Source organism: Hydractinia symbiolongicarpus, chromosome 11 (assembly GCF_029227915.1).
Source record: "Hydractinia symbiolongicarpus strain clone_291-10 chromosome 11, HSymV2.1, whole genome shotgun sequence".
NCBI lineage: Eukaryota > Metazoa > Cnidaria > Hydrozoa > Anthoathecata > Hydractiniidae > Hydractinia > Hydractinia symbiolongicarpus.
In genome coordinates, this window is record NC_079885.1 from 11635250 (window position 1) to 11661282 (window position 26033).

The 26033-nt window shown below is 34.4% G+C and overlaps 2 protein-coding genes across 3 annotated transcripts; both read right to left on the minus strand.

Moving 5' to 3' along the window:
* Positions 1-9159: 9159 nt before the first annotated feature.
* On the minus strand, positions 9160-14919 carry LOC130614429 (uncharacterized). 2 transcript variants are annotated; one of them, XM_057435860.1, is made up of 5 exons: positions 14815-14919; positions 10517-13225; positions 10137-10323; positions 9608-9790; positions 9160-9396 (listed from the first exon to the last, which is right to left on the minus strand). In XM_057435860.1, the coding sequence occupies exons 2-5, from the start codon at positions 13014-13016 to the stop codon at positions 9222-9224; spliced, it is 3045 nt and encodes a 1014-aa protein (XP_057291843.1). In that variant the 5' UTR covers positions 13017-13225; positions 14815-14919; the 3' UTR covers positions 9160-9221. The 2 variants fall into 2 exon arrangements, with proteins under 2 accessions (XP_057291843.1, XP_057291842.1); XM_057435859.1 differs by lacking the exon at positions 14815-14919 and having other exon boundaries at positions 10517-13321.
* A 316-nt stretch (positions 14920-15235) lies between these two features.
* Positions 15236-17949, minus strand: LOC130614353 (uncharacterized). The gene is made up of 3 exons (XM_057435777.1): positions 17847-17949; positions 17014-17119; positions 15236-16643 (listed from the first exon to the last, which is right to left on the minus strand). Exons 1-3 carry the CDS (start codon positions 17911-17913, stop codon positions 16490-16492), a joined length of 327 nt encoding a protein of 108 aa, XP_057291760.1. The 5' UTR covers positions 17914-17949; the 3' UTR covers positions 15236-16489.
* Between the last annotated feature and the right edge of the window lie 8084 nt (positions 17950-26033).

Sequence of the window (26033 nt, forward strand, 5' to 3'; positions counted from 1 at the left end):
ATCGTATAGACCTTGAAGTGATGATCAAGAAAATGTATAGGATCATGTACTTTTGACAAACGGTTGGAGAGATATTGGGGTTTAAAGGTTTTTTGATGACGTCGACAACCTGTTCATTCCGAAACGAATTCGGGGACCCAGGTTTGGGAAACTTACCCAAATTGGTCCTAGGTGGTTCCTAGTTACCCACGCGGTGAATAATCATTGACGTCACCACCTCGTTTCCAAGTTATTTGGCCTCGAAGTTTTAAGTGCACATTACTTTAATATAGGATATTGACGTTAAAGTAGTGTTATTGACGTCGCGCCGTAACGTCAGAAAATTTAACATATTAGACATGCATTTTTCGGTTACTTCAAAGAAAATTTCGGTAAGATCAAAGGAAAATGAACATATCCACTTTGCCTGTTACAGACACACAGAACTGGCGTATTATTATATAGATAGTGCCAAAAATTTTAACACGTAAAATATAGAATGGCATATTAGTCACAAATAATCAGAAGCAATAATACTGTAAAAAGTAGGTACAAGCTACTATCAGACAATCCAACTTAAGTATATTACTGAAGACAAGGGAACAATATTAGAAATATAAGAAAACTATATTTTTTAAGATATACTAAATAGTCTTTGAACAAAACTTTGAAGGCTGCGTGCATAAAATTAACCAAGATCGTCTGTGACCCATTTCCTCAACCTTGTTGACAGCAGAACGTATAAGAAGGCGTCAAATGTAAACCCAATGCCATATAATATCCGACATAACATCATCACAGTTGTCGTCATAGTTGCATTGGCGTGATACATACAAAATATAACTAGATCTGGAATTTCTATAAATATGAAAAAGCTTACAATGAGAAGGGTTGGTAGTTTTAAATGTTTATTAATTCCCTTGTTAAAATTTTTTTTCTTATTAAGTGATTGATCAATTTTCATTATGTCTTTTGTTAATTGAACAACACCAAGAGACACAGTTCTCCTGCTTCTTCGCAATCTCTTTCCAATGAATGAATAAGTAAAAAGCGCGATTACCACAAAAACAAAATCAGCAATGGAAAAGACATATAAAAAACAAATCTTTTCAATTCGAAGATACCCAGTTCTTGGATAGAGCAGAATGTTTACAAAGAGATAAATCAAGAGAACATTTGCTACGCTCCAAATAATTGCCATTGTATACTTTAAATGTTTTACAGACCAATACAAAGGATATTTTATGTTTAGATATATTTCTGCAAATCGATCAAGTGTTAGCAGATACATAGTCATATAGTATGGAAAACTAACCGCAATGTTTACAATGCCGCTAAGGTGATAGGTAAAATTTGTTTTCCCATATAACGAAACCGTTAAAGTACGCAAGGAACCACTTATCGTTACAAATATTTCAGATAAACATAAATTAATAATTAAATATTTCTGATTTTCGCCAATGTTAGCACATCTCGTGCACAGTAGGTAAATACCAACACAGTGCAGCAAAAATGGAAGTGTATACGTTATAACTGTTACTATCCATAAATACATTCTCCATGTAGTTTTCTACCGACGAATTATTTGCTGTCTTTTGCAAATTTCAAATTCTAGAATGTGTTTGCTACATGCATTTCTATTTTATCTTTAAGATGTTATTTGCAAAATAACAAAACCATTATATTTCACTATAACTTTTAATTTTTCTCATTTAATTTGTTGATTTCTCTTTTTGTTTAATCTGATTGAAATTTCACTACTATTCTATTTTATTTTTTTTAATTTTTTTTCTTTACTGAGGAAAAGTAACAAAAAATGTTTATTATTTATTACGCAGATAAAACAGCAGATGTTAAGAAGAAATGGGAGCTCGGTGGTGTTGAATTTGTACATTATCAAAACATCGTTCTCGTGTTGATGTTTTCGCCACAAATAAATGGAATTTACTTTCATAATCCTGCACTGTCACGGCTGCTACCATTTCAGGTACCACATTTCACCCAAACAAGAATTCTAAAACTTAAAAAAAAATGCCCATATGGTGCGTCGCTCGTTTTAAGAAAAAAAAAATGGTGGGCAAAAGCTGCCTAACATTTTCGCAACAAATTTCTTAAGACGGATATCAACCAAATCTCGATGTTTTTGTACAAAAAAAGTCGATAGCCCGTTGATAAATCTACAAGTTCGCCCGTCGTATTTCTTGTTGTCGTTGCACGACTTTTTTCTTGAGCGGAGACAGACGGAATACAGCCAATGTTATGAAGACTAGCTTGAAGACCCGCGACCAAACCCAGGTTAAACCCCAACTAAGTGTTGAACACCAGGTTGAGCGCTTAAGTGCTGGATAACCCGAGGAAACTAAGTAAAGCACCCGCGGTATTGGAGCATTTTGTGCATAATATACTTTTGAAGAAATAACTTTCCCACCAAAAACAGTCAGTTGTTATTTAAGTTCTCATAAAATTATGACACTGTGCTGAGTGCTTAGTACAGGAAACCGTGTGGCCATGCGTAGGTTTCTAAAACGACTTTATTGCAACTTGAAATTAGATAAAAACCACAGAAAGAATTCCATCGTTACCCTGTCCAGCTAAAATAATCACTCAGCAATTTAACTTTATTTAAAGTGCTAGCTACAGATTGTCGCTACTCCAAAAAAAAATTAAATAATGTTGGTTAGGATAAAAAGATCTCGCATAGAACCGAAGAAGAACGTTAAAGAAATAGCAATAAAAAAAGCTGCTAGTTATCTAACTTTGGGATGCAAAACCTTAAAATTGGTTTAAGACTTATATATGGATAGAAAACGTGTCAATATATTTATCTTAACCCTATTCGGTCCGGGGTTTTTCAAACATATTATGATTGGGGTAGGGGGGGATTACGCCCCCCTCAGTAACTTTTCATATGCGTGACCAAATTGAATCAAACGTGGTTCACCTATATTACGTCACAAAAAGAACAAAATGGCAGCAATTGATGCAATAAGCAGTTTTTCTGTCACGTTATCAAAAGCTTAAAACTTATTTAAAATACCACTGTCTGCTTAGATTTCAATTACTTTAGTTCTGGAGCCAGTTTTTACATTCTGATTGAAATTTTTGGAATTCGCATGAAAGTTGCCAAAAATTGTCCCGAAATCCGAAAAAATGTGGGAATCGGATTAATCACATGTCGACAACATGCAAAAGGCTTTTACTTGATGAAACAGAGTTGTGTTGTAAGTTTTAAGTTCTAAGTATAATCCTAACAGGAGTTATTATATTTTCCAGATTATAAGGATTTCGTAGGGATTTTTAGGCGTAGTTTTGAGTAATAGCCATTACCAAAGCCTCTCAGTGGTATGGGATCTAAAATCGGTATGCAGGTGTCTACTAGACAAATATGGATTCTCAGTAAAAATCTTAGACATACAAGATCGTTCGCTTAAAAAAGTTATTCAGAAAAACCGTCAGGTGGTGGAATCCACACACCCCCCCCCCCCCCCCCCCTAATTACTAGCCAAAAATCTCGGTCGGCTCTTTGGAAATTATACAAAAGTCTCAACAACCATATCGACTTATTTGCAACAGGTTTGGCTGACAAACACATGCATGGAGACCAAACATTCGGTTGTATTATTAAAGATTAATTCAAGCGATTCAGAGACGGTTACATATTTTTCTACAAACGTCCGGGTGTCTTCACATATCGCCGACTGATGGAGATTAAAAACATCACAATATCGGATGTTTTGTGTGACAACATAACAAACATCATCTCCATCAAAAAATATGCATTTGAAGCTTTTAAATATGAATTATTGTCGAGTTGAATGCAGTCACATACTTAAATTAACCTGGGAGCATGGGCTCAACATCCAAATAAGCTAATCAAGACAACAAAATGCATAAAGTGACGGTTTAATATTTATTCTTTTTTCATTTTTATGCAAATAGAATTAGTGATAATACGCGTACATGTAATTATAAAGTTTTGTACTTTTTATTGAAATTTAGCTTAAAAAGGAGTACTGGGGTATTTTTTAATTACATTTTCTGAAAAAATTATAAAAAGGATATATAAACAAAACTAGAAAATTACTGCTCAGTTTGGGAACAATGAAAACACATTTTAATGTATCTTTTATACGATCCAAAACAGATATGCTTTATTCAAAACTTCTAAAAGCCTTTAAGAGGTGTTCAACAGGTTTCTTAAACGAAGTTTAAAAAGTTTTTATATTAATTCTTTCTACTCGGATTAAAAATCATACATTTAGAATTACCAACATTACATTTTCGATATGTATAAATTTTAGTTTTACAGAAAAATACTGTTTTAATTATTTTATGTACGATGGCACCGAAGGGTCAAACTTCTATACAAAACACTAAAACTTTTAAAAAACTTTATTTTTCATACAAAGAGTTTAGCCTTCTGTACAAAAATTATAAGCATTTATAAATAAATAAAAATGCGAAAAAAATTGAAAAAAAAATTCGGAATTTCTATAACTTTTTTGAAAAGTTTTACGTCAAGCAGTTATTAGTACGGGCACCGTTTTAAACGAAATGTTCAGAGGTCAAATAGAATTTTGCACTATGTTATGATCTTATGTTTTCGTTTGTTTGGGAAAATTTCAGACGAACTGCCGATATCCTCTTTCTTGAAGTGCTTGTCATAACGATGAAAGTGAAGTGGTAAAAAAGTCATTGTTGGCAATGACATTAAGAATGTTATTAAGGTGACAGTGACCTTTTTAAAGATACCATTTTTTTTTTACATAATTATTTGCGAAAGGTTTATTTTTCTCACTTTTAACGCACTTCTCACGATTTTATAACTATAATACTAATCTTTCACCAAAAATATTCAGCCTCAACCATTCCTCTTTAAATTAAAAAAATACTTAAATATAAGTCGGTAATTAGTTAGTTCTGCTGAATATGGCTTTGCGAACTTGTACAGAAAGAAATGACGTAATTATTAAAGAGAAATGTTTATGACAACAAAGATGGCGAAGAAAGTAAAAAGTAACTCCGATCTTCAGAGCGCCTCACCCCAAGAGCTCTATCTTTTGATAGCATGATTGTTTCTTCGTTTCAATGTTTCAATTTTAACACGAGCTGTGTAAGTCAGACAGCTTTAAAATAGTCTGTGGAATTTTCTTGTTTCTAAATATTTATTTTTTTGACTGGGGCTAGATGCAGCATGATATTGTAATGTGATTTTTTTTTAAAACAAACAAAAGGCTATTTTGAGAAAAATATATATAAAAAGAATTTTTCCACACACCTTTCTGATACGAATAACACAAGGTTTGTTCTAAAACAGGAGTCGATGTAAAATCATAAGTTTGTAATAAGTTATAGCTCGTGAAAGCTACTTACTTTCTTCTTTATTGCATATTTGCTGACTCAACAATTTAAAAAATTAAACAAAACTGTTTCTATGTGCCTGAAGTCCAATATTTTCAGGAAATAATAAGGAAGTTCGTATTGATAACACATTGACACACTTTTATTATTATAAAAATACCACGACAAGAACTTATACAGAAGAGCCACAAAGTAGCAGTTTGTTAGGAAGTCGCTTTCTCAGAGCTAAAAAATAAGACAGAATTTTCCTACGTGGAAAAAAATGTTAAGTTTTTAGAAAACTTGGAACCAACCATAAAGAAAGTTGTGCCTTTGCTCAAGAATGTTACACAAGAATACCCTCCCTAGAATATTACCAATTCTATCCTGCAAATACCCCTGACTAATTGCCGCACGCAAAAGTTTCCGCGCAACAGAAGACAATCTTTGAAATAGAAATTCATTTAGCGAAAGAAAATAGTTGTTGAAACAAAAAAAGTTTTTTTTTGACAAATTTAATACCCTTTTCAACAATTTTGTTATGCTGTGTAAAATCCAGTACAACCACCAATAACACCTGGATACGAAGTGTATTTTATATATTTATCACAACTCATAGAAATCCTTATAATGTGTTAATTGAATCGGCTAAAATTCTAGGACCTGTCCTAGTTCGGAGTTAGCTTGGTGGCTATTGTCCAGGTTGGTTTTTCTAAGTTTTAAATTTTGCGAGAGGCAACTAACCGGGAATTAGCGGAGGCAATTATCCAGTGGCGAATTGTCCTGGAACCCACGATAACTAATTTTAAAAAGTTTGCCAGATAATTGGTAAAACCAGGACTATTTTCTAAAGATTTTGTTGCATAAAAGCCATACTTTGATTGAAAGAAAATATCCCATTTTATTCATTTCTGACGATAAGCAAAAATGAAAAAAGACATATATATATAGAACAGAATTTCTATGTGCAGAATTTCTTTTAAGCTTTGTACACAACGTTTATTTTTCTTCAAACTCTTTGACACAATCTCTCTGTCCTTCTTGCTGGTTGCTGATTGGTGGATGCTGGTTATTGAATGTCTACCATCAAAAATAGATTTCAGATTAACTATATACCTTGGTAGCACAGTTGTGTCCTTTGAAACGTTCTGTAGAGAGCCATTGTTAAAATGGTTGTTGTTGTTTTTAAATTTTGTGCATGTTTTTATGAATCTCCATCTATGTTATTTCTTCACATTTATAGCTACCATTATGGTTGCTACAAAGTTGAAAGTTATAAGTGAAAATATCATCCAGAGCTATCATTTTTGTTTTCTTTACTTTTAAATAGTTTTTGCAGGACGTTTCGACCAGGTTTAGTTGAAAGAAATATGTATATTATTGCATCTGACGAGAAACCAATATAAGTCATATATGCCCCAAATGCTTTTAGTGTTGACTGTCCCTGTTTAATAATTTTTCTGCCCACCAACATCCACAACATGTCGGGCAGAGCAAAACACAAAATATAGGTTGAAATGATTAAAGTGGGGAGCAAGAATTTTTGGCTTTTTTCGCGTAACAACGAGTTTTTCTTACAGCTAGTATGCACTTTCTTCTGTGAAATATTAATGATACTATCCTTATTATTATTATTCATTTGATTTTCATTGCTGCTTGCATTCACATTTTCTTTTCTCGCGGATACACGTAAGTTCAATCGATTCTTTTTTAAATTTTTTAGCATCTTTAATACAATATAACCATACGTAAAAAAGGCGGTGATTATAAATGTCACATGTAGTACTTGAAAGTTTTTACTGTAATAGGCATCAATAATACTCACACGGTTATCTATCACTTCAAAATATATGTTTGCTATGATCATGTTTAGTATTGATATTATCCAGAACGTTGCCATTAACCGTTTCGTCCGGATAGTAGACCAATATAAAGCAAATCGAATATTCAAATATACTTCAGTAAATCTACTGATCGTTAAAGCAATCATGATCAACCAATATGTTAAAAACAAGCTAATGTACAGGATCATTACTCTAGTGGAATGTGTGCTTTGATTATTGTATACTCCTTCAATACATAAATATATTATCCCTACACTACACAGTAATATTTCTGAGAAGCTTAAGTTTAAAAGAAAAATCTTCTGACTTTTGTTGATGTTTGTACTTTTTGTGTAAAGCAAGAAACAACCAAAGCAATGTAAAGTTAATGGAATAATTGAGACAATAATGTTACCATAAATAAACATGTTTGCAAGTTGACAACTAACTTTTACTTCGTTTTCTCTCACTATTTAACTATGATATTTTTTTCTTCTATTTTGTAGAAAGTTGCATTGTACCTCTAGGCTCTGTGAATTGATATATGCAACATGGTCCAGAATGCTAAACAATATGATATTCGCAGGTGTTTTTTTTAAAAAAGAATTTAGAATGCTGTTTGATGTTTTTTATTATTTTAGAGAAATTAAATACAAGAAATAAGAACAAAAGATATTTTTAATCTACATTCACCAATGTCTTTTTTGGATGCTTCTCCATTACATAAATTTATCAACTATTTTTAGTTGTTAAATTTTAAAATAAACCTTTTTATTTCTGGTAAAAGAAAAGGAATCAAATGTTAAATTGTACTTGTTAAGTTAACGATAGCAGCTTCTTGTGAGAGAGAAAGAACAGTATTAGGCTATCGAATTTATATAGGATGCGCTACTAAAAGCACATGCGTGTAATTTGCGCGCTTGCTTGCAGTGAAAAAGTCGAAAGAAAATCTTCGAACTCAGACACATTGCTTGATGAACTTTTTAACCAATACTTTGCGCTGTTAAACAATGACAAAGGTCTTGGAAGACCTGCGGATTAAAATACAGTTTCTGTCCCGCCGGTTTCTGTTTTAGGAAGATTGCACTTCTAAGCAGGGAGAAATGGCTACCTAAGTACCATTTCTCCCCGAGTAGTTAATAGTTTCATTTGGTCTGTCATCATTACAAAATGTCCAATTTTAGGCAACTTCCTGAAAAATATAAAAAAGCTTAAATTTGTTAATATAAATAATCAATTACATTGCTGGTAAGCAGATAAAAGTTACTTCTGGGAAAATATCAAGATTCTTAAAATTTGGCTAGATAATGGTGCACTTATGTGCAATGACTCAAAGAAAAAGTCAAAGTTGTGTTATTTCCCCTGAAGTAACATGGCAGAAAAAATTTTAATTTTAATTTCACTGTTAGTTTTTGATAATATATTTGATATTCTATTTCATCCACAGTGGTATTCACATCTTTATCAATCTGTCTAAGAGCACCAGGATAATAATATTGTCAATATATTGCTTTGTTGTCTTAACTACTATTAGAAGTCGCAGAGTATATTCTCACATTTTTACTATTCAATTTAATTTTCCTCAATAAAAAATATTTACTGCTACTGGCCATTCTTATTAACTGTACCATTTTGAAAATATTTATTCATTCACCCAAATAATTTATTCATTCACCCAAAAAATTATACGCCTATTCTTACAAAATGACGTCATCTACGATCACGTGTACAAAATACCAATTTTTCCGAAATCTTTTGATGGTTGACAGGGGGAGAGCCATAATGCCCCTTTCTCCTCCTCCTTTCCCCCCAGCCCTAGGGTCAAAAGTTCCATAGTTATTAGGGTTAATCCATACTGATTGCGACTGTCATTTGCACACTGGGTAAACAGAACAAAGCTAATTTTGTAGAGATGAATTGTTGGCCAACATATAAAAAAACACGACAATTATGAGTTCAGAGACAAATGTATTAACGTTAATTAATTTAATAATATGATAAAAATATAGTAAATTTCTGATCATCCTTCGATTGTTTTTTTTCGTAATTTTCTTTTTCCATTTCTCAGTTCTTTTCTAATTACTTTCCTCCTACAACATGTGCATTCGCCTTCCCATACTCTCGCATTTTTGTACTGGATTTGTAATCAGTACTTCCATAGTTAAGACCCATCTTTTTCTCGTTGAGAATCAACTCCAACACTTCTCCTCTGAATCCTTTGTTCACGCCAATGTTTGTTTCATAATTCTCGAAACTAAAATCATAAAATATTTTTTATAGAATAAGAATTGTATTGATTTGAAGTTAGAGACCAGTTTTATATCTTTTAAGGTAGGGCGATGACAAACAGAATGCAGGCATATATAAAGATGTATATACCAAATGATATAACTTTTACTAAAAAGTAATGTTTATAAATACAAAGGTTTTTTAAAATTAAAAAAAATTAAAAAAATAAAATTCACCTATCGACGTCATTAATGTAACCAACTGTCAAATCTTCAAAAGCTGGTATTTCACCAGGCCAGTTCTTTTCATGATTTATACCGTTTAATTTCACAGTAATTTTGCCAGCTGTGAGACTCACAGACGCTGTGTTCCAACCTCCCATCAAAACATGACCGGCTTGAATTTTTTTATCTTCAGACCTATCCAGAAAGTGAAATAATAGTATAAAAATAGTTAAACTAATCATTTTTCTACAAAATATATAACAAAAAAGTACAATACATAACTTAATAAAAAAACAGTTGAATTATTCTTATGCTTATAGCAAAAATTTGAATTCGATTACAACGGTTTAAAAAAGATTTGCATATAATCGAATTAAGAACGCGTAGCCTATCGCAAAAGTTATCTGTCTTATTATTACTTATCAATGATGGGTGGAGATTATTGTGACCTTCAACCTCCTTGCTAAGACATGACCTTTTAAAAAGTTGACTTTTGCCTTTAATAAATAGGGTAAAAAATGTCTCTTTATTTAAGACTCACCCAACACGAAGAGTGCCATCCCTTAAAATCGCCAATGATATGTATATCGTATTGTCACCAAGTACCATCAATGTCGATTGACGAATTTCTGGCTTGAAAACAATTTTAAATGATAACGAATCCTCAACGTACAGCTCATTTGTACTTAGAACCAAATTTGAACCACCGCCAAAGAAGGGAGCATTGTCTAAAATAATATAACAAAAAATAGAGACTTTATCAGCACTTTACAAAGAAGCTTAGTCATAATTTAACAGTATATAAAATTTAAATTACTAAACGTTATTTGTTTACAGCTACCTAATTAATTTGAACAGTGAAGTTAAATGTTGGCAAAACTTTTACATAAGTTTCTTTTCTTCCAAGATCTCCGTGCTTACCTGTAACCGCAATTGAATCAAATTTCATGGATTGTTGATACTTTTTAAATAGATCGATATTACCAATTCCACTTTGTGTCAAATCCAAAACAGTCGTTCCCATGTCATTTGTAATCCTTTCAACACCCGTTAAAGAGATCCGCTTTTCATTATCACCAGTTGATAAAACAATAGAAGGAATTGGTGAAGTAGCGTCAAACTCCATGGACACCTCATAGTCCACATCACTTTCCGCTCCATCTTCAAAGTCTTTTTCCACACCAATGTCACAAGTCTCGATAAAAGACTTAGCACTAATGACAACCGTATCTTTAGATCCTTCTCCGAGATCAATAGATATGTCTTGATCATTTTCTAAGTCGCTTTTTGAACCGCAAACAAGTTTGACTTCATCATTTTGTGGAGAGCCAGCAGTAGTTGCTGTATTCATGTTTACTTCTATTATTCTTCCATCTGTGTAAGACACGGGTAGACTACTGAGCGAGACTCCTCTACCATTCACCTTTAGATGAAAAGTGGTTTTCAGATCTAACATTTTCATAATGAAGATTTGCTTTCTTGCTCCATCTTCCTCATCTCCATAAAGCATTAGTACTTTGTCATTCTTCAACGCTAACTTGTTTCTGTATTCACCTGGTAAAGTCAATTCAACTTGTGGCTTGTCATCACTTTTATCGATAATTACATACTTTCTGATGTAACCGTCGTTATCAGATTCTCTGATTGTTAATGTGTAGCGGTTATATCCGCGGTGATTAATAACAGCAAAATTTTCAACATTCTTATTATCTTTGTCATAATCATCTCCTAGATCCAGGCTGATTACATCGTCAAATGGACTTGAATCAAACAATTTAACTCCTTCTACATTTCCGACGAACCTTCTCATATGTTGCCAAGTATCTGACCAACTTATTGATACCTGCCCACCACGATTTGGGCTCCACCTTATTTTTCGGTAATAATATCGATATCCTAGTTTCCCATCACTTACTCGATAATAAATTCCGTTAAAGTACATTTTTTCACTCGTGTCTCCTTTATAAACCTTTTTTGCTAGGTGGCCAATACTATGGGACATGCCTGCAAACGACAGAACATCATAGCCAGTCCCAAGATCAGCTTCAAGCAACGCAGATGTACGATCTCCAGGATTGCGTGTATGGTCTCTTGCCTCTTTTGGAAACAAAAAGTGTGTAATTGCAAGAACGTCATTTCCTCCACCAGTCAAGACTTTAATCTTTTTCCCTGACTGCAATTTGCGCATGTCGTCTAACAGAACTACGTCATTTCCATTTCGATGAACTGCAGGTGTCCGTGATGTTTCTGTTCTTACATCAAGCCCACGGTACTTTTCAGAAACTTCTTGGACGTAGTTAGTAAGGCAAAGCACAATCAATCCCTTGTTATGTTCTTCTGTTCTGGTGTTCTTTAAGCCAACAAAATCGAAGCCGACTTTTTCCAAGTAGGTTAATCCAGGTCGATTTTTTATGTTACAACTGTATGCACTTCTAGGTAATTTCTGTGTTGCATGCTGTAGAACACCATTTACATTGGCCTGTCCTTTGTAAGGTAGACAATTGAGATACTGGTTATTTTTGTTATCAGCGTAGGGATTTCGAACTGCATTGGAATCACGGTCATTAAACGCTGGATTAAAATCACCAAATTCCACATTGTTCAGATCTTTTGGTAAGACTTTATTTCCATCACCCTGTGCCGTCTGTTGGATAAGATCAGCGGACTGACCATCAGCGGAAGCCTTCCAACGGACGATGTTAGTTTGTGACATCACATAGCAGAAATCCCAGTCGTGAGCTTCAGTCTTTTTAAGAAAATCAGTAGCACTTTGAGACATTTCGACAGCTTTGTCCCTGTAAGTTACAACATCTTTGAATTTGTCCTCTAGCGCCATTTGTATTGTATATTTCGGTGTAGACATCATGTATGGTACTAAGGTTGCTACAATACCAAGAATGGCCCCAGTAATAGCAGCCACTGTTCCAATGATTGGTGCTCCGAGCGCTAATGCTGCGAAGAATCCCACAACTCCAACCACACCAGCAGCAATGCTAATTGCGGCAGAAACATAATCAGGAGATCCAGGTTCGGATGTAGTCAAAGCCCAAACATTTACTCCTATTGATATTACATCGAGTAAAGGACCAAGTGCTTTCCCAGCTTTTCCACCAATTTTTAGCCATTTTTTCGCTTTTCCAAGTTTTTTATATAACCCAGGGTTGGACGTTTTGATAGCTTTAACTTCTGTTTTGAAAGCATCAATTTTTAAATCTTTCATATCCTCCAAAGACGATTCCAGTTCCATCATTTTTTTATAGGTTTTCGGTTGCGGGTGATTTCTGTATCTAGCAGCTTCCTGTGCTTTGAGTAACATTTTTGAATTGTAATTGCGAACGGCCTCTTTTGTAGCTGAAAAAGCCTTAGATTTGACAAAGCTTTCCACAATATCTTGACTTGAAATTGGAACAAGAGACCCCATATCTAAAACGATCAAAGTAGTCAACGCTTGCTCTAATGCAGTTTTGGCAGCATCATTTTCCCCTCGAATTAATTTTCCGTAAGCTTCAGTTGCGGCTTTAGCTCTATGATAGCCACCAAATATGGAATCTCCTGCCCCAATCAATGTTTCCACTTTGTTAATTATACTTGCTGTGACGTATTGATTGACATGTTGTTGCGACAAAATAGCTACGAGAAGGAAAATAAACAACATCTTTATTGTGTGTAAATAAAGCTTATTTACAAACATTCACAGCGTGAACTGTGAAAAAAATCAAAATTATGCAGATTTTCATTTTCACCTTCTGCATAAACTTTTCACGCATCATTGTTTTTCTTTAAAAATGAAAATGAATGTGATCATGTTAAACCTATAAACATAATCGCGTGTGGGTTTTTTAAGTATTCTGTAACCAAAACGCTTTAAAACTGTGAAAGCAAATATTACCACCCCTACAAATATTACCACCCACTTTTTTCCTTTTTACCAATAGTCTGACAATTCCTTAATGATTCATGTGAAACAAAAGTGTTTTTGAAAACATTGCAAAATATATTGGCTAATCTTTTTTATTTTTTTGTAAGAGTCAAATCATTAGCTCGAGTTTTTCTTTTAGAGAAATATCAAATGTCCATGGTACTGCTGCCGCATCTTTTGAGAGAAGATTTATCCAACCTATTCCAAAATTTTGGCAAAAAGACTTATGTTCAAATATGTGCTACTGGTTGTGTTCCTAAGTTATCAGATGTGTTAGGACGGGTGCAACATATCGTGTCGTGATTGATGGTAATGAGAAGGATGCGGCATAGCCTCATTATGGCTTTCGAAGTAGTGTCCTCCCTGCATTACTTGTTTAACTTGGCGTATCCTACATGCTTAGAAGCCTTTTTCAGTTTTATTTAGAAACATGTTATAAAATAAAAGGATGGTACAGCACCCAATTCGAAAGTGCTGAAGCTAATTTCCAAGTTAAATGAAATTTAATATTTTTTAGATTTTATCTTTCATCTTAACTCTGTTTATAGAAAACGAATAACACTTGCTATATTCCGTTGTGTAGATCTGGAGTATTCTTAAATGTCTAAATATTGCTGCGTCAGTTTATGGTATACGCATGTCTCTTAAAAACGTTGTTTCCCATACTTTTTCTGAAAGCGAAGCTACTTCATAGTGCCAAGAGAGATTTATCTTTTTACGGGTTGTTGTAATTAATTTTGTTCAGTTTGAAATTTTGATCAATCATCATTTGAGATTTTCTTAAAACTGTCCGCGTCAAAATAGTTTTTTAGGTTGTATTTTGCAGACCAGAATATTCAGAAAAAAACTCGTGTGGTCCATCTTTCAATTTTCTGTGAACAGTTGAAAGGTGACATGGAAGACGTAGAACCTCTCATGTTAGATAAAGATGATGAGGAAACAGATGAAGTTAATATTATGTATTAATTTGGAAAATAGATATTGTGTTTAAAATTCTATTATTTATTTAGCCCGCCTTCTATTAAGCCCTTCGTCTAAAACCTCCAGAATTTAATAAGCCCCCAGGGGGCTAAAAAGAGGAATTACGGTATTTAGAATTGGTTTACATATATAGTAAAAATAACATAAGTAAAAGAAACAAAGTTTATTATAAAACATTCATAATACATTGTCACGGGCAAATCGAACACTGATACGAAAGCTATGATACGAAACATATTGTGTTTCGTATCATAGATTTAAGCTTGACTCTATTAGAATTCAGAATATCAACTGTTCCTACAGGAAGAAATATACTTACAGGTTGGTGTTGTAAAATGATCAACTGAAATTTATCAGGATTTGCAACCATTCCGTTCTGACCAAACCATTTTAATAATACTCTTTACATCAACATTCCGCTTCCTAATGACATTACCTAATTTAATGTGTTGTGCAAAGTTACAAATTGAAGAATAAGAAACAATAAAACATGTCGTTCATAAAAATTTTTAACAAAATAGGTTCTAGTACGGAACCTTGAGGAACTCCCAAAAGTACCTGAAGTTAATAGCCTAAAAGGCTTAGATATGAATAAAGAAATTTAACACTATCAATGCCTAGACCATACACATAAAGCTTGGCAACTTTGCAGCACATCGAGCCATTTTCGGATCAAATTTTGACAATTAAAAGTTTTATTAAATTTTGCGGGTCATGTTTGGGATAAAATAAAGACACAGTTTTCTTTAAATGGCGTGTTTAGTATGTTAACCTAAAACACATATTAGAATATTTACATAAATAACAAGGTTCAAAAAATACCAGCACTATTTTGTGAGTTAATTTTAAGAAGTCTTTACGATAGTAAAACATATGAAAACACACAAAACAGGAAAAAATATTCTTGAAGTTTTTTCGACAAAAGTCCGTTACTATTACTTTGTAGTCAAAATTCACGAAATTCACTAAAAAATGAAGTATGCTTAAAAATATGTTTGTACAATGCATAATCACTTAAGTCCGTTTCAATAGAAATTACCACTGTAAACACTATCTACAATATGTGATAAAAATTCACCTAAAAGTTCACAATGTTTTGTAATATTTTTTACATAAAAGAAAAAATTATTAAGCGAAACAAAAACAAAGTTTGAGCAGCATTCAACTGTATTGGACAATAGATGGTAAAACCTTGCTGGCAATATACTGTTGTAATGTAAAACGGCCTTTATAGAGAACGATACAACAAATATACCTTTTTGTATTATAGACATTTGCTTTACAAGTACCCCCACAACCTCAATATCACTGTCATTAAGGGCTGTTTATATGGGAAAATGAATTACCCCCTTATGAAAATCTCGATCATGCGCATTCGATAGGTGGGTAAATATTTTTTCCATTTGAACGCAACTAAATTTTTGGGTTTATTTACAAGCCCAGATCTAAGCCTGAAATCATTTTACCGGCTACGGAGGAAATAATTCTCATATGAACAGACCCTTAGGATATTTGAGGATATATATATTTCACATCTTTACAGTTTTTATTTTTCAGAATAAAATCTGGCCAACATTCAATTTTTAGGTGTGAAAAGACACTATTAGGCTATCAAATCCAATAGGGCCCCCTATCCTAAATAGAAAAGCTTATAAGCATTATTAAGCCGATGTTTGTGCTATTAGAATAGGGCCTCAGTTAACAAACAAAATATTAGAATGAAAAATTATAACACCTACGAAACTATTTTTTCCAGTTAAAACGTAGCTTTTTAAGCCTTTACAGTTTTTTGTACCTGCTACGAGGGAAAACTAGTTCTAAGCTAGAAATATGCAGTAGATGAAAATTACAATTCAATCCTTAAGGTAATAAACATCATTTCAACCTGATGTTACAGTTAACAATACTGACACCTAATTAAATTAAAATCACATATATTTGAATCACTAATTTGCTCGCTCCGGCTAGATTTTGGTTTTCAACAAGTTCTTTCTTTAACCAAATCTGTTGTCCTTCTTAATGACTTTTTCTTTTCGTCGTTTTTTACTATTTTGAATAAGAATGAAAGCACAGATGGCAGTCAATACACACATGCCAACATTCGTACCAACACGACGTCTGTTAAATGCTTTCTCCATGACACTTTGTCTAAGAATTTTAAAAAAAACAAAAATTATATTTACTGAAAATCGCGAAATTCCTGAAGCCTATAAAACTTAAAACATTATTCCTAACAAAAACATTTTTTTTAAAAAAAAATGGCAGGAATTTACTTACGCGAGTTAAGTGTCTGCAAAATTTGCAAAAAAATGTTCCACAAAACTAGTTCCCTCTGTGGTGTTTACATGGAACTCCCCCATCGGTTCGAAATTTCACTTCTGTTAATTGAGTTTCTCAAACTCAAACTCAAATAAACAGTTTAAAAAATACACAACGAATCAAAGTAACTCAAAACGGTATATAAATGGCCTTTTAGAATTTTCCAGTTTCTGTTTCAAACAGTTATCATAAAACTTACGATACTTCTGGTCCTATGCTTTCTGCCGGTAACGACCTTGTTATCCGTAACCAAAACCTGTCAGCTGGTGTTGTCATGTGCTGCGGAATTTTCGAGTCTGCAGAACCTACAATGCCATAAAGTTTAATTAGCAGCCTGTCACTTTTTTTTAGATAGTTAAGAAGATTGGAGGAAACTCAAAAAGATCAAGGTATAAAAGATTTAAGGAGGTTAATTTTTCTTAAGGAAAAAGATACTTGAGTTTAAAACAAGACTCTAAATGTAATAACTGCAGCAAAAAATATTTCCTTTTATCTCAGGAAGTTTCTGGTAAAAATATTTTATCACTCTTTAATGATTTTAGTACTTACAGGTCTTTTCATATTTTTCGCTCTGTTAAAGAGTTGTTCCTTATAATTTTTGTCATATTTCATGGTTATTTAGGACATAGAAAATGGTCAAGGCTGATCTCTATTAAGCGAATTTTGGTATAAGGTTTATTTACGTAAAATTGCATAACATGAGCTGCTAGCTGAGATTGTCAAAGGAGTTGAAACAGTTTGAACTTTTTCAGTGATCTTTGGCGATTTTTGACGTAACAAATCTTTGACAGCGCATCAGAATCAAAATTAAAAACATTATGCTTAAAAAATGTGCTAAAATATTTTTCTGCAGAAAAATAAAACTAAAATTTATGTTTTTAGAAAGTGCATTCAATTTTTAGGTTTCTTATAGAGCCTCTTGTTTAAATTCAGGGATTTTTAGAGTTTTTTGGGTCTGCTAGACACCCTAGATTGACCTTTTAGTCGTTTTAGGTTAATATTATTGATAGAGGAAAATCTTTAACTATATACCTGACATGGGTTTTATCAACTCCACCAAAGGTTTTCTTATCCATCTTTTAAATAAGGAGCTCTCCATCAAACTCAGGTGCAGTAATTAATTACAAATCTAAACAATACAATCATCATTGTCAGAATTATTACTTAAAAATTATAGCTTTTGACTATTTGAGCTGGAATGTAGCTATTATAGATTATAAAGCTCATGTTTATATACGGACATAATCATATCATGTTGTGTAATGTAAGTTTAATTCTTTTTTTGTTTTTCTTCTTGGATATTACCAGGTACATTATTTAGCACACTATTTTAAAAGTTACTAAATTCTGGCATAGATTGAATTTGGCAGTTATCTAAAATTTGGAACCAACAAATAATTTAAATTCATTTTTAATGAGCATCTAAAAGTGAGTATTTTGATGTAAGGACTATAAATTACTTTGCCACAGTCAACAAGAAAGTGTTTCGATATGATATATGTATATTACAAAACGTTGTTTAAAAAAGGCACAAAGTTTTCAGAGATATTTCCTATTTCCTCACCCAACACAGCAGAACAAAACTAATTCCCTTTTCCTAACATCATCATTCTTGGCTTAACGTCCGTTTTCCATGCTAACATGGGTTGGATGGGGTATATATTAATGACCCTCTTCCAATCTGATCTAGACTGTGTTAGATCTAAACTCAACTTCTTCTGTATCAAGTCTGTCCTTATAACCTCCTGCCAAGTCTTTCTCGGTCTGCCTCTGGGCTTTGCCCCAGGAACTATCAAGTCTCAACATTTTCTTACCCAATTATACTCCTCCATTCTTTCCAAGTGCCATAGCCAATTCAATCTTCTTATCTGGATAACATCTTTAATTCTACGGATACTTAGCCTGCTTAAGCTCATCTGAACTCTTTCTGTCTCTCAGACTGGCGTTACACATCCACCTAACCATTCTCACATCATTCCTTTCTAAACGGTCAAGATCTTTCTGCTTCACTGCCCATGTCTCACTACCGTACAACATAACACTTCTTACACAGGCCTCATACGACCTACCTTTTACCTCAATTGACAAGACTCTGCTAGTCAACAAAGGAAGTAACTCTCTAAACGTTTTCCAAGCAGAACCTATCCTGCAAGTAACACTTCTTCCAACACCCCCTTCACTGCACAACATATCACCTAAGTAACAGAAGTTCTCAACTATCTCTAACGAGCCACTCTTGTACATCATTAAAGCTGGAAATACTTTATTCTCTATAATCTCACCTTTGCAACGCTTGCATACGAACTGAATGTCAGCTCTTAACCTTCCACCAATACTAATGCACTTCTTATCTACCCAATGCTTGCAAGTCTGACAAAAAATTGAGTTACTACCATCCCCTTTCCTGCAAACTCCACAAGGCCACATTCCAACTACAAGGTCACACTTAGCTGCAATGCTACTAATCATGACTTTAGACTTTGCTGTGTTCACCCTTAGCCCTTTCTCTTCTAGTCCTTTCTTCCACTTCTCAAACGTTTCAACTAATTCTTCCATCAACTCTGCTATGAGAACCAAGTCATCTGCATACAATAACTCCCATGGACAACCTGTTCTGAACTTCATCGACAGTGCTTCTAAGACTAGAACAAACAACAAAAGACTAAGTACAGAACCCTGATGTACACCAACATTTACACTAAATTCTTTACTAAGTGAATCATTAATCCTGACACAACTTCTAGCATTGCTGTACATAGACTGTACCATCGTAACTAGCCACTCATTCACACCTAATTTTCTCATAGCTCACCAAATAACTTTACGTGGCACTCTATCACAAGCTTTCTCTAAATCTACAAAGGCAAAATAGAGATTCTTTCGCTTTCCTAAATATTTTTCCTAAAGCTGTCTGAGTAGAAATATTGCATCTGTAGTGCCACGCCCTGGAACAAAACCAAATTGCATCTTATCTATATCAATTCTTTCTCTAAGTAACTTATCAATCACTCATACATTTCACAAAGTTTGATAAATGCACAGAAAAATGACTATTCACAAATTAGCAAATTATTGACTTTCCTTATCCCATAAGAAAGTTAACTTTCACTTTCAACAACTCAGTAAAAATATTGCATTAAATTATATAAAGGCCAGGATACAGTTGTATAATATCATTAAATATATTTTATAATACAGTTAAAATTTTTCTACAATATACTTATAATTTGTTAAAATATCGTTATAATTTCATTTAATTTCATAAAATCGTTGCCACAACAACGCTAGCAGATAATAGATCTATTGGCATTCAAAACCAGATCACCAACAATATTATTAAAATCAAACTCATTTGATTTTATTCAAATATTATAACCATGCAGCAAATTATGAGGTTATGACGCACATGCTAGGTGTTGAAATTATACATTGGGGTTGTGTTTGGAGTCATAGTTTTATAGACCAGATAATTATGTGCTCTACTTTGTCACGACTAGTTCCACACATGGAAACTGTCCCATTAAATTCAGACTAAACTTGGTAAAAAAAACTTTTGTAAGATTTTGACAACAAATTTTTCTGGTTTAAATGTTCTTGTCAATGACAAAATAACATGAAAACAAGGCTAGCAATTAGGAAAGGAGGTTTTTTACAGGCAAGGTTCATACTATGTCAAATTTTCTTCTTATGAAGTTGTCTTTACAATGATCAAATAACATGAAAATGAGGCTAGAGATGTGTAACAGTTTTACTACGCCATATAATGTTATACAGTCAAACCTGTAGCTATGACACATTGGTTACATTTATACATGTGGCAACCATCCATTTTAGGAACCGCACCGTACCACATGGCCAATCTTTTAAGTGATCAACTTCACACAGTGGCTCAGTTTTTCAAAGGCATCTGCAAATTATCATATAAAATTTAAATAAGATGGAGCTATATGCATTGTAAACTAAAAACTTCTTCTTAACAAATTGCACTAAAGTTAGTATATTATATATGTTAAGTGAGCCAAAAGCTGTCGTATTGGAGTAAAATTGAAATTACAAAATATATACGCTTTGAATATCAAAATTAGCCACCCCAAAGGGCTGACAACATGAGTGGCCTTTTTCCTAAAATACTGTCCTGTGATTGGTTTAATAGTATCACATGAAATTTTCCTTAAAAATATCACATCAAAGTTGTGTAGCTATATGTTATTCCAAAATGTTTAGAATGAAAAGAGCATAAAGAAGTAAAAAGCAAATTCATTAAAGCTAGTTATCTATACATCCTACGTAGTGTATATTCGTACGCACTTTTGCCCACTTTTGCGTACGTATATGTTCATCCGCTATTCGTACGTAAAGTGCTTTAGGGTTAGGGTTAGGATTCTTTTGTCCTTTTTTTCTACGTATAAAAAGCACTATTAATATGCACTTTACGTCATATTAAAGTGCGTACGAATATACAGTTCCCTGTAAATAGGGCACAACTATGCCATCCTGAATTAACTGTTCCACAAAGCATACCTTTTTAAAAAATGTCCAACGTTTAACAGCAAATAAAGTAAAAGAAATAATAATTTGAAATCACAAAAAAGGGTGACGAGTTTTAGATATCCAGATGCAAAGCAAGATTTTCTACTAATTATATAAAACTAAACAAGCGCTCTCCATGATTTCAGTAATTGTGCCAATAGAAAAGGAGAGGGGGGCACCTGTTAGCAAAAAGGCAGGAACGTCATGCCATGACTCATATTGTTCCTGGGAAAAAAACCTTTAGCCCTTGCTCAACTAACTTTATCTTTCACATAAAGTATAGGCTACAAACTACATATCTAAAGCTTGTCAATTTCCCTTTTTGTGATGTTTAATAAGAAGAAAAAACGAGATTTTTAACACAAGTAGCACAAGTATATGGCGCCGTAGATTAGTGGTTATAGCTCTCGTACTCTGTGCGGGAGACCGGGGTTCGATTCCTCTTGACGGCGATTTAACATGGGCGAGTAAATGTTACCATAGCCCCGGGTTAACCCAAGCCATGTGAGGGGAATTGGGAAGATGGCACACTGTGTGGGCCGTTGGATGTTGCCGGGAGTTGTCTAGTAGAGCGCGGGCTCTAATTGGGTCTGCGTAGCTCAAAATGAGCATTAAATACTCTAGGACTCTCCATCTACGCCATGGCCCCTCCTGGAAATAATAGACAGGGTATATCCCTCGATATTTGTGAGGCTAGCCATGTAAAATATGCACATCTATCTATCAGCAAAAGAAGAGGAAGGTATTTATTTTTTGCTTTGCTAAGACCTTTTATTTTAGAAACTGAACCCCTGTATCGAGGCGACCAGAGTGGCGTTGAGGCGCATATTTATGAAGCCAGAGGCGGGTCAATAATGCGTGCACAGTTTCTGGAAATAGTGGCCCAAGACTTTTGCAACACGGTGCTTTCTCTAGCAAATTTTTCCCGTTGACGGGTTCTAGAATGCGAAAAGACGTCGAACAAAAAATCAACGAGGTTGCGCCTACTCTTTCTAGGAAGAGACGCCCGGACAAAAAGAGCAAAGTTTCATAAGTTCTATTTAAAAACAATATTGACATTTCTAATTTAAGATACAAACATTATTTCTGAGCGCAGACGCATTCTAAAACCTGTCGGGAAATATTTGCACCGATGCTTTGAAGAATGCGATGTCCTAAAGAACTCTTGGCGCTGCTTTCTGGAACGTGTGGCCGAAAAAATATTCTGACGCCTAACTGTAAGAAGCACCGCCGTTTTTGGACGCAGCTTTCTAAAGAGAGGGGTCACGATTTTCGACCACTATTTCTAGAATGGTGGTCGCACAATGAATTCAAACAAAATTGGACTACACACTATTGACCAGCCTCCCGCTTTATACATAATCTGGTGGCGTATTCTGTGTAGTAAACCACAAAAGACCGCGACACTCACCGTCGTCCCCAATGTTTTTGCCTCCCAAAATTGCCAACGCGTTTGTTCAATCGGACGACAACAGAAAGCATTTATACGGAAAATTTACAAAGGAGGACTGGTAGCTATCATATACTATAGCTTTTCCCTGCATTATCTTTATTTTCCTTCGATGTTACTATTCTTTATTTTGAAAGTATATCTTACATAAAATCTGGCGTTTCTATATTTCTATATCTAATCTCCTACATTTTGTGTAGGCTTTCCAGCGCAATATTTCGGAATTTGAAGTATGTTTTAGCCAATCTAGGGGGGGCAAAAGTTTAAAAAATTTCAAAGCCCGTCGGCCCCAACCATGGTCGGGCCTCCTCAAGGATTTCTGTTACTCTATTGGGCACAAAAATTTTGATTCGTTTAGTTTTGTTATGTATATACTGCAAGTTAATCATTGAGTCTGTCCAAAACGCGCATAGATCAAAGTAATGATGAAAACTTTCAGCCTTACTGCCAAAAGTGCAGCTTAAAGTTCAAGTCTGGGAATGGTTAATGTTCCTAAAGAAGCTAAGCGCGATTCTGACATGATCAGGGACGATGAGTTTTTTCCATTATTTTTTCTTCGTCCTGATGTAGGCTGCTGCGGCAAATGATGATTCTGGCGCGTCACAAAAAACGTGAAGCTTCTAGCCAACAACGTCATTTGATTTGTTATAGCAACGAGGTAATTTTATTTTGCGGAGAGATTGTAGCTCAGTTAGCCACAAATTCCAAGCTGTTGGTTGGGATTTTTACAAATCATCATCCCAGTCTAAATTCGTTCGCCACAAGTCTTGTAGTAATACTTTAGCTTGTAGAACAAATGGCGTTAGGAACCCTAAGGGTTGTATACTGAGCTTGTGACTTTTAGAACGCCTTGTTTTGTAAATGGAGCTTCTTTTTTGACAGTTAGTAAATTTTCACTATCAAAATCAAGATAGACCTGTTTTATTGCTAACTCGGTTCCCGGCAATTGCTCCATCACTTGTTTGGAGTTGCTCAGAAATTTTGTAAGATGAAATCCATCACATTTCAAAAATTCAATCATCTGTGGTATAAGGGAGACAGCTTCCTTCTCTGACGGTACTGATTTCACCAGATCATCCATATAAAAGTTCTCTTAAAACAGCAGATACGACTGCAGAAGTTGATCCTCGATTGAACAACTGTTTTGTAATTTGTATTTCGTACCAAATGTTTCCGTCTTCAAGAAGTTCTCGACCTGGCTTGTAAACGATCGTCCATTTCTCGGGAATGATTTATCCTTAGTGTGGGCTCTTCGGAGGAGAATCTTATCAACGGACAAGATACCGACCACCCAAATGCGGTCTGTATTGCATGGTATTCCACTCCCTCCAGCTTTCAAGTCTGTGGCGTGGAAATACTCTGATTTGTACCGAGTAGATGCAGTCTGTCAGTCAGGTCTTTTCGAATTAAGGTACTCTGACTTCCAGAATCTAAGAGTGCGTAGGTATTGCATTGTTTTCCTGATGATGAGAGGATTTTGCAGGAACTACTTGGAGTTGTACCCTACTTTTTTCATCTGTAGTTACTCCAACAATCTTTAGATCACTGTGTTGGTTTTCCTACCTCTTCTCCCTCTGCGTCTTCAATCTTCCCGTTTTTCGGCGTGGTTTCTTGCGTGCTTCGTGAAGCGTTGTGTGGGTTTTTTGTTTACCTCCAGGGGTGAAATAGTATATTTTTATAAAAGTATATTTTGATTTGCAAGTCTTCACTGCATGTAAACCCAAGCAATTGAAGCATATTTGTTTGGATTTCACGAATTTTGGTCTATCTTCTGGAGCCGTTTGTATTTTTTTTTTTGCATTTGTAAAGGTTGTGGTTTTCTTTACAGCTCCGACATAATGTTTTAATGCTTGAAGCCATTCTTCTAAGAGAAGAATAGAGGGTTATTTCATTTTTTTGTTTTTAAAGGCGTGTTCATACCATTTATTCTGTAGCTTTGTTAGTTGGTGATTGTTTGATCGCTTGTTTGAGCACTCCAGTACTGTGTAAATTGTCGTGATATTGCATTCTTTTTAGTATATTTATACAATCGCTGAGATTATGATAAAATTTTGCTAAACCATCGATTTCGTCATCTCTAATGTGCTTTCATCTAGTTACTTTTTTCAAATGTGTTTGCGCTACTTGTAATCTTTGCCCGAACATGTACTTGATTTGTTTTAGTGCGGCTATGTACCCTTGGCGATTGTTACCAAAGCCACGCACAGCTTCTTTTGGTTCACCTTCAAGGTACTGTAGCAAATGTTTTCTTCTGCACTTCCGTAAGATAAAACTGTTGGCAGACCATCTCGTGGAACTGCACGATAAACTTAATCAATTTTTTAAGTGAACCATAAAATGGTTTCATGCTTACCCTAGGTAAAAGTTGCTGAGTCAGCAGTTTCAGTGATGCGTCTTTGCTATCATCGTGGATGGACAGCACATCGGGAGAAGTATGGGGATTGCTACCCTCATGAGCGCCAACAGCGGTTGTGTTTCTCGTACTGTTTTGTTGGCTACGACTAAATGCATCTTTTGTTTTCAGAAAACAAATCCGCACGAGTTTTTCCAGGGTTTCTTCAAGTTGTAGTAAGGTCTGTAACTTCTGTTTACTGAATCATCATAGTCGTTTATTACCGACCCAAGTTCTGACTGTTTGTCGTCTTGCCCTTGAAGAAAGTATTCTTCAATGTCTGAAAGAAATGTGCTGACGGACATGCCAACTACTTCAATCCAGTCGTCGTTAAAATCGTCAGAGTCTTCTTTGATATGAAGCATGTAAGTAAGACGCTACTATCTGGACTTGTACCAACTCACTTCGTAGAAAAATAATCTTCGTTCTGCTTCCGCAAGTACATATGAGTCTATTAATTTGAGTGATTCCCATCGTGATTGAACGCTTTCTTCCAGCTCTCTTTCTCTTGAATTGTGCGAGGATGCTAGTTAACGTGTGAGTTTCAGTCTTCTTTGTAGTCGCAAGAATCTCGTTCCCAATCTCCCCAACTATCTTTGCTTGAACCATAGTGCTCGTGGACAAAATATCGGAAGACTGCAACAACAGCGTTCAGTAGCAAACTATTTGGAGACTACAACAGCAACGTAGTTAGCAAAAAAACGTTGTTTGATAAATAGCAAAACAGAATTGTAGCAGCACGACTAAGGCTCGGTAACATGAAAATATTAACAACTGCAATTCTTACCGATAACAGCACAACAAACGTTCGGTAAACAGATAAATAACAACTATAGCAGTATGACAA